The sequence below is a fragment of the Limulus polyphemus genome, unplaced genomic scaffold (assembly GCF_000517525.1).
Source record: "Limulus polyphemus unplaced genomic scaffold, Limulus_polyphemus-2.1.2 Scaffold1267, whole genome shotgun sequence".
NCBI classification, from domain to species: Eukaryota; Metazoa; Arthropoda; class Merostomata; order Xiphosura; family Limulidae; genus Limulus; species Limulus polyphemus.
In genome coordinates, this window is record NW_013666877.1 from 195,878 (window position 1) to 205,698 (window position 9,821).

General features: G+C 33.5%; 1 protein-coding gene across 2 annotated transcripts in view; it reads left to right on the forward strand.

Annotated features, from left to right (window-relative positions):
- The first annotated feature begins 107 nt into the window (after positions 1-107).
- Positions 108-9,821, forward strand: part of LOC106462852 (cytochrome P450 3A19-like) — a 38,068-nt gene continuing 28,354 nt past the window's right edge. For both annotated transcript variants that reach the window (XM_022390243.1, XM_013922815.2), the window contains exons 1-4: positions 108-171; positions 1,075-1,171; positions 4,157-4,273; positions 5,717-5,805. In XM_022390243.1, coding sequence (XP_022245951.1) covers positions 4,181-4,273; positions 5,717-5,805 — 182 coding nt within the window. In that variant the 5' untranslated portion in view covers positions 108-171; positions 1,075-1,171; positions 4,157-4,180. The remainder of the gene's footprint in view (positions 172-1,074; positions 1,172-4,156; positions 4,274-5,716; positions 5,806-9,821) is intronic.

The following is a 9,821-nucleotide window of genomic DNA, read 5'->3' on the forward strand; positions in this document are numbered from 1 at the left end:
AAAATATGCAATAAAATGATTTATTTGAATATATTGTGCTTAGTACTTATGATTTTTAAGTTGTTTTGTTGATGAATATTAAAAAAATACTTGGATTAAGAATTATAAATATTTTTAGAAATTGCATGAATTTGAACTCAAGAAATACAGGGAATTGGGAAGAATCCATGGGTAACTATTTTTTTAGATTTGATGTGTAAGAAAAATGTTAAGTAAAAAGAAAAGTTTTAAAAAGTTGATTAGTGTATGTGGTAGCAGTATAATGATATTCTTTATACTGTATCATTTCCTTACACTTGTGCATTGGTACATTTATATGTTTTAATTAAAGTTAATCTTGTGAAAGTTCACAAATCTATGTAGTATTCTAATAGTTGAACACCAGTTTTTAGCAAAGTTGTCTGGTAATATCTGAAGATTCCAAACAGCTGATAGTGTTACTGTAGTTTTACAATTTTAAACTGCAAAATGAAACTGCATGTCATTAAAGCTTTCAGTGTAAACCTAAGTTTTTAACAGAAAATTAAATAAATAATGCTTATATGGATATATATATATATATTTAAACTGTAAGCTTAAAATGTCATTGACTGTGAATTTTCGTGAATGAGATTTGTACTCTCTCTTGGTGTTGTATGATATTTTAAAGGTGCAACTATCATGTCCTTTGTTTTTAAGATACCAACCATAATGTTGGTGGTATTTGAAGTTAAGTTACTTTGAATAGAAATATTTTACAATCAGTCAAGATGTTGTAAAACAAAACTTGGGTTATTTTGATTACTCTTTGGATTACTTTAATTTATATGTGCATTTCATATGACTTAAACTAGACAGAGAATGAGTAGTTACTTGCAAGTATATTAAAATATTAAATTATATCAATGAATAATGAATATTCTAAAATCTTCAAAGGAGAGAACATAACATAAATGTTTGTAATTTCCTATTTACTGCCTTTAGTACAAAACATTTTATTAATGAAAAAAACTAGTATTGAGTAACATTGAATTGTACCTGTTTGTTTATTGTTTTGTTAAAAGATTTGATCTTATGAGTAGTTTCTGTTACTAGAATTTTAGATGGATTCAAACCTGCTATCTCTGTGGCTGAGCCAGAACTTTTGAAAAAGATCTTGGTGAAGGACTTCCATGCATTTTCAAGGGTGCGGGTAAGTGGTGTGTCATTTGTGTGACTAGAGTAGAGTAAAATAATTGAATTATTTGTGTATACTCATTAATTCTTAATGCAAGTTCATTTTGAGGCTTCAGAAAATTTCTGAAATCACATACAACATCAAAATATTCGTCTTTCTCCTGTTGAAATTATATTTGACTGAAGATATGTTTTGAATTATTTCAATGAACCAGTATTTAATAAAGCACTGAAAATGTATCTTAAAATTATTATTTACAAATTTTTCATGATGAATTTGTACTCAACTGTTACTCAATAATTGTATTATGGACTTCTAGGATAACACACCAGAGAAATATTTTATTACAAAGTACCCATTTCCATTGGAAGTCTTCAGATTGTTTACTTAAGCTATGTGGAATGTAGATCTGATTTCACTTAGTTCTAATGATCAAGATTGAAGGTGTGGTCAACTAACTACCTTCTTCAGATTTTTTACTCAAGCTATGTGGAATGTAGATCTGATTTCACTTAGTTCTAATGATCAAGATTGAAGGTGTGGTCAACTAACTACCTTCTTCAGATTTTCTGAATAAGGGGAAGTGTTTTAGGAACTTTGATCTAAGTCTAGCAGTAAGTTATTAGTGATATATTGTTTTAGACAGGAGCTTTAGACCTTTTTGTGGAGTCATCATGGAGATTCTCATCCTCATAATGAATTCACAACAGATCTTTTTATGTGAAACAAGTATTGATGTTTTTATTCTTTTACTTGCTAGCAAGAGAAGTTCCTTCATAACTTATGTAGTTGATCTCTCGTCATTTCAGGAATATTTTGTTCAGGGTATGGAACTTTCTTAGCATTTTTCATCTGCAACCAAGGCTGGTAGTTTTTTTTTCATGAGAGGATATCTAGTTTTAATGTTATTGAATTGAACTACATCAGGAAGTTAGGTTTTTCAAAAGTAACATTTGTTATTGAGTTATCACTAGGTCTTATATCAGCACCATAGGACTATCCCCGATGTAAGTGCCATCTTAAAAAAGAACAAATTGGATTCAATATTTCTTTCCTTAATGAAATGTCCAGATTCTGCTATTTCCAGTGACATCAAGATGTTTTCAGGATCTTGTGAGGCTTCTTTTAGCTATTTTAATGTCTGTGAATACCTGTTATTAACACTTTTGGTTTTATAAATATTAATGTAAGAATTCCATATGACCTTTTTTTTATTCATCTTCATCAGTCTCTACATCTTTTTTTTTCAGTATAGGAATGACACATCTGTTGAATAAATTAGATTATGTATCTGTATACCAGTAGTACTTGTGTTTTTTTTTCACTTTAAAATACATCTTTTCATTCATTATTAGTTTTGGGGTTTCTCATCAGCATGGTCATCTAGCTAGGAATTTGAATTTTCTGTACTGTTCAGCTGGCTGACATTTCCTCTCAAACTTTAAAAAATAAGATTGTTATGGTCTCTTTCAATTTCTTGGAAATGTGGGCATATGTTACTCTCAAGGAATAAAAATAGTAGTTACACCTCTTTGTAGTAAAAGTACTTCTTTGGTATTTCATCAAACCAGATTTTGAATGTGGTTCAAAAACCTGCCAATAGACTCTTGTGGTAGATGAATATACCATCTATTTCTATTTTCTTGCAGTATAATAGCATTTATTCTGAACTTATTCTGGATACAAACAGGTTCCACACTACACATGATCAAGAAAACCATTAATTTGATTTTGTTTTAAGTTCCCTTCATTCCTTTTTATTCTTGAAGTAAGTAAAAGCTGTTACCAATCATGGAGAACATTGCTTGATGCTACCTCATGGTAGTACATGTGATGCTGAGTAAATGCATGGTTTATTTGAAACTGAGAAATGTTGGATTTGACATTGTGGTCTGGAACATCACTAATGAACTCTAGTAGAACTTGGTCATTAGTAGTCAGTTCAATGAAAGTGATGGTCTGGTATAAATAAACTACAAGTGCATACACTATGTTTATGTTTAGTGTATAATAAGGATTATTCATTTTGTGTATCACTTTTTTGTCTAATCTTATCATTTCATTTAAAATCAACTTTCAGTTAGTAAGAGATTTACTAATACTCCATAACTGACACCTAGAGTGAATCTCCTGTTATTTAGTGGACCTATCCAATAACTCAAACATGTATTCAGTTAACCTGACTATACCACACCCATTAGGTACTTTATAGACCACTTTGTTTCATATATATGGTACCTTGCTCTTATTTATATCTTGATTTTTGAGAATACATGTAAACGAGGCACCAATGTGTTTTGGTTTTTATTCATTTTTATGAGCATACAACTCTTGCTATTTGTTTGATTGGAGTTTTAACTTTGTATTAAAAGCTCTTATCTTGCCATCATAAAGCCTTCTTATTTTGCTACTTTTTTATGCTCCTCATGATTGGGTCTTCAAAGCCCATTTTAAAAGACTTGTTCCTTTCTGAAATTCTGAATGACTTAGTTCTCACATGTTTATTTTTGAACCAAAGAAAACTGCCATTTCTCTGTTTGGCATGTGTGTTCTTCCTTATAACCTAAGAAAGTGACTATGATCGCACCCCAATTTTGTCTATAGTACTAGAATGTTCTAATCATGGTAAGTATGGTATCATGTGTGGGAGTTTTTATATAACATGGATAGCTCTTGTTAACTATCAAAAGAGTCTTCTTTTGAACTTTTTACTTTGTATAAATAGGCCTCTTAGTTTCTACTTTTAAACATGCTTTTAAATAGTTTTCAAATTTGATTGAATTGTGCTATTTGTAGAAAAACCGCTGAGGTCATGGTTCAACATCAGTAATTATATGATGTCTTTTATTTATACAGAAAAGTGCTTGTTTCTATTTTAAACATACCTTTTCCAGTTGGGAACTTCAACATTTGTAAAATAGTTTTTGATAGAGCTAAGTTACAAGTGTGTTTTAAAATGTATTTGATCAATGAAATATAAATAAACAAAATTGGTTTCAGGATTTCACAGTCAGTGATTTTGTAATGGACAAGATGCTATTCGCTCTTCAAGATGAAGATTGGAAACGAGTTCGCACAATTCTAACTCCAACTTTCACTTCCAAGAGAATGAGAGATGTAAGAGATGTTTTATTTCTAGTTAGGAATAGATTGGTGAAATATTGTGAAAGAATTATTCAGTATACTTTTGCGCTTGTAGCTTGTCAAATACTTGTAAGTAATTCATTTTAATGCCAAGTCAAACACTCCCTAGAGATTTTGTGTCATCTATATTAATAAAATATTGTTTTTAAATATCTCTTTCCATTTTTCTTGTAACAGTTTATAAGTTTTATTTATTGACACTAAGTTTAAACAGTCTGGTTTAGGGTTTGCAATAGTACCGGCGGTACCAGGTTGCTGGCACCAGTACTCAAGCATCTAATAATGTGAATTTAGCAGTTAGAAATTCAACTATTCTTCCCAGTGTGTTCTCGTGGGAATTTTTTTTTTTTTTTACATCAAACCAAATTGTCAGTTATCTATAAACTCATGTGGTATGATGACTATAGCAATGAATCAGTTGAAATCTATGCTTTCTATTGATTATAGATTTAATGGTAGTCAGCCTCAGAAAAATTTATTAGCAAATTGTAAATTAGAGCATGTCAGAGGTAGGCATGGAAAGAAGTTTCTGAATTTTCATTTATTGTTCTTTAGCGCCATAAGATTGAAGAATATAAAAATATATCTTCAGAATATCAAAGATGAAATTATAGAGAATATTTTACGTTACATTTTATAGTTTTCTAGGGGTGAACAAAAAAATCCAGAAGAGGAGATGGCTCAAAAACGAATTTTCAAATTCTCACACTAGGGAAGTTTGCAGTTGTTTTAAAATATTTCCTTACACAATTAAGAATTTAATACTCATATAATATTAAAATCTGATTTATTAACTATGGTTTGATGTCAGATATTTTCGTATATCTTGATAATTAAGTAATTTAATTAAATTTTGAATGTAACTCGCTAAAATACTGTGACATGCGCAGTTTGACCTGAGTTAATCACACACGCACCTACCTAATGTGCAGTCAGTCACGTAGGCACATTCACATTCTCTTTCAGAGAATGGGAGTCAACAGTTTCCCATATTTCATGCTATTGCCAATTTTCATGGTTGGATTTGCTTATTGACTGAAGTATGAACTCAAAACTACCACATTAAACATTTATAATTCTGTGAAAAGCAAAGCTGAAATACCAGAGGAGACGTTTGGTCTAAACTCCAACGATGGAACATGTGATAACAGATATTATTCAGATAATTAGTTTCAGATAAGTAATGAAATATTAAAAAATGTCTTTGATTTTTACTGCATATTGAAAAAAAATCTGATGCTGAGAGAATTCTTTATCAGCAATATAGTAGTGAAAGAGTTAACATAAATATATCTTGTGTATGGATGATTAATGGGGCTTTGTTTTACTGATGGGACCTTTATGTATACATATAACTTTTTTGTTAGTTATATGATTGTCATAATCTGAAGCCATATTTTATGCATTTTCTTGTAGATGGCTGAACAGATTGGAAAGTGTGCAGATGTTATTACCAATTCCTTTCTGAAAGCTGCTGATGAGGGAAAACCAGTAGATTGTAAAAAGTAAGTTCTGCAAAACAAGTAATACAGCATGTGTGTGCTTACTTCAAAGTTAATTAGAAGTTTAGGCTTTAGTGAACTGCTCCTATCTGTGTTGAGAATGGGATGACATTCAAGCTTCTGTACTGAGGCCTTCTTCAGAAGCAGTCCATTAAACCCAAAATGCTACCTTGTCTAAAGTACCCTTGATCAGAAGTTGTGGAAGTATTTTTATTTAAAGTGGTATTAACGAACTCTCTATGGTACTAGCTTTCTTGGTAATTTCTAGTAATTCTACTTAAAATATTTAAAGTTTTTTTTTATGTGTATCACAGCTTTGCTCATTAATAATAATAATAATAAAAAAAAGAATACTTGTGGTAGTCTGAGAAGCTCAAAAGTCACCTAATAGTGATAGCTAGTAGTTTACTCTGTAGCTTTGCTGGAAGAATGCTTGCCTTGTGTACGAGAGGTCCCACATTTACTTCTGATTGTGGGAGTTACAAAAACTGGTTTACAATTGTAAAACTATGCCAACAAGTATAACAACTGTCTTCTAACCCTGAGATAAGGCTAACGTAAGACAAGAATAATGTAGCATTACTTAAAGTTGGGCATTTCCAATCAGCTTGTTAACAAGCTTAAAGTGTTTAAAGTTAACATACCAGAACATTAAAGGACAACAAGAGACATTTTGGTCCATCTAAATCATCCTTTCCACTAAATGAAACTAAACATTAAAAACTCAAAGTCAGATCTCTAGGATTTAAACATGTTGATTACTGTATTGCCCATAATTAAAGCCCCCTCTCTAATAATTGTCCCCACCCCCAGTATTTTTGTAAAGTGTACCTTGTGTGACAGCGATAGTAATGCAACATATAATCCTTTAATGTAATTCTATGGCAATAGTTATCCAATATATATATAATCCAACATTTTGTCCAACTTTAAAATGTCGATCCTTGGCCTTCTTGTCATAAAAATGCTTTTGACTACCTTGAGCTGCATATAAACTCTGTCGAGCAAGTTGACAGGTTTCTTCCAGTCAGTTTCTGAGATCTAACACATACTGGTATGTGTTCCTTACTTCTGACTCTTTTTCTTTCATCCATAGCTCTTTCAGTACTTGCATCAGACCTCGTATGTGTTCGTTACTTCTGACTCTTGTTCATCCATCCATAGCTCTTTCAGTACTTGCATCAGACCTCGTATTGTTCTTCCATACAATAATTCGAATGGTGAAAATCCTGTTCTTGCTTGTGGGACTTCTCGATAAGCAAATAATACTGCCTGTAAGTACCTGTCCTAGTCATGTGGTCTCTCTTGGCACATCTCCTTTAGCATACTCTTTAAAACTCCATTCACTCTCTCCCATAGTCCTTTACATTTAGGATTGTACGGGGTGGTAAAGAGTTGCCGACTACTGATGAGTCTGCACACTTTCTGCATCAGTTCTGAAGTAAACTGGGTCCCTTTATCACTAAGGATTTCTCTCGGAAAGCCTACTCTGCAAAATATCTCCAGGAGGGCTTCTGCTGCTCTCTCTGTCTCTATCTTTGGCAGTGCTATTGCTTCAGGATAACGTGTCGCATAGTCGACTACTGTCAGAACATACCAGTTGCACTTGTCAGACACAGGCGCTAATGGCCCGATCAAGTCCACAGCTACTCTGCTGAATGGCTCTTCTATGAAAGGCATCTCCCCCAATGGCACTTTGGCTACCTTCCCTCTAGGTATTGTCCTTTAGCAAATGTCACATGACCTGCAGAATCTACTCACATCTCTGATAACTCCTGACCAATGGAAGTTACTGGTGATTCTGTCTGCCATTTTCTTTGTTCCTAGGTGTCCTCTCACAGTTGATTCACGAGCCAACTTCATCACTTGAGTCCTATATTTTGTTGGTACTATGATCTGTTTAACTTCCCCACTATAACTTCCTTGATAGAATCGATATATAGAACTCCCTTCTGGTCCTTTATTCTAAAAGTATCTTTCCCATTTGTTTTGTGCTTGACTTTCTTCCGGGCATTGTCCCAAAGTTTCTGTAGTGAAGGGTCTTTCTTTTGTGCTTCCTTCAGTTCCTGCGAACCTAAGTTCAGGATATTGCCATTTGGCACTTGCTGGGGCTTGATGTCTCGTTTGCTCTTCTTCTCTTGAGCTCTGGCGGTGACAGCAGATGCTTCATCAATCATCTTTCTGTCTAGTTCCTCAAAATTTCTACTACATGATATATTTCCTATCACCAAGTCATCTATTGGTTCCTTGATACACATGGCCTCAAGATCTCCTACAGAATATGAGGTATCCACCTTTATATTTGCTATGGAAAATTTTCTCACTGTCCCATTAGTTAGCACACATAGGTGTACCTTGCCTGTCATCTGACCATTAGATACTAAACTGGTTCTCACTACTGCACCCAGTGTCTCATAGAACCATCATTTTCTTGTCTCCAACATAGCCTTCATATATTGACATATGATTTGTTGGCACCTCTTGATATTTGTAACATGCTCCCATCACTATTGGCACTGTTGATTCATTTGCTAATTTGAGCCGACCATTAGTTGTGCACTGCTCAATCACGTTTTCTTGTATTAAATATGACAAGTAGTCTTGATTCTCTTTCTTCTGGCAGCAGCATCCATAATGCCAATCACTCTTTTCTTGTTTCTTACCAGCACTGTCTTTGTAAATGGCTCCAGCTGGTTTATGTTGAGGTTTCTGCTGTTGTTTGCTGGTAATGGACTTGCACTCCTTTGCGATGTGACCCATTTTATAACAAACATAGCATCTCTTCTCCCTTCTGTCTATTAGCCTCCTGTCACCTTTGGTAAACACCTGCTTCTGGTCAGCCATTACTGGTTTCAAACAGTGACATGTCAGTTGAACACGTGGTCATGAACTGTTCACATACTAATAGGTCTGCCAATCCCTCAAAAGTATTTTCACACATGGCCATGTCCGCAGACTTGCCACAGACTGAAATACAGTTTCTCCAGTGTTGGGTTTTACTCCTCTGAACTTCCGATGAAAACCATCTTAAGTAAGTTCATATCGTTTCAGTAAAGCTACTTTTAATTTGTCATAATCTATGGCATCTTCTGACGTCATGCCTGCATATACTTGTAGGCCTTTTCCTGTGAAAAGTGGGCTGAGACAGACTGCCCAATCACCTTTGTCCCAGTTCTGACTTTGGGCGAATCTTTCGTATCTCTCCAGGAAAGCATCCATGTCATTTTTATGTTCATCAAATTTGGGCAGCTTGGGTTAGCTAGTCCTGAATCCATCGTCATTTTTGGGTTCTTCAGTTTGGTGAGTTTTGCTGTTTCAATTTGTGCTCTTCTTCTCTCTATTTCTAGTCTCTCCTCTCTCTCCTTTTTATTCTTTCTCGATTTGTATTCTCATTCTTTCTATTTCTAGTTTCTTCTTTTTCTCTTTTTTTTTTCTTAATTTTCATTCTAATTCTATCTATTTCTAGGTTCCTCTCTCTCTTTTTTCTTTGTCTTTCTCTATTCTTTTCTTCTTTCTCAGTTTGTATTCTCATTCTCTCTATTTCTAGTTTCTCCTTTCTCTCTTTTTCTGCTCTCTCCTTTTCTTCTTTTAGTCTTTCTCTTTCTTCTTTCTCTCTTCTGTTGCTGGTTTTCTCTCTTCAGTTCTTGTTGTTGTTTAACAAATTCTCATAGTTCACTGTCTTTTAACCCAAGTTGAGATCCGCTTTCTACCCATTTATCGAAATCTACTACAACTACAGTTGTGCATACATAGGTAGGCCTACTTGTTTCCGCTGTTGTTCACATTTTCTTCTATCGTCATTTACCACTGTATAATCCTGGCTGTGGTATGCCAATTGTCAGAATTTAAAAATATAAATATATATATGTATATAGGTTCTTCTTTTGACCAGTTGTCAAAACAAAAGGCTTTTACTTACATTTCTTAATAGTATAAATATATACTATGTTGTTATTGGGCTTAGGATTCTTCTATAGTAGGTGTCTGTGACTTGTTAATGTTTGTTTGTTTTTGAATTT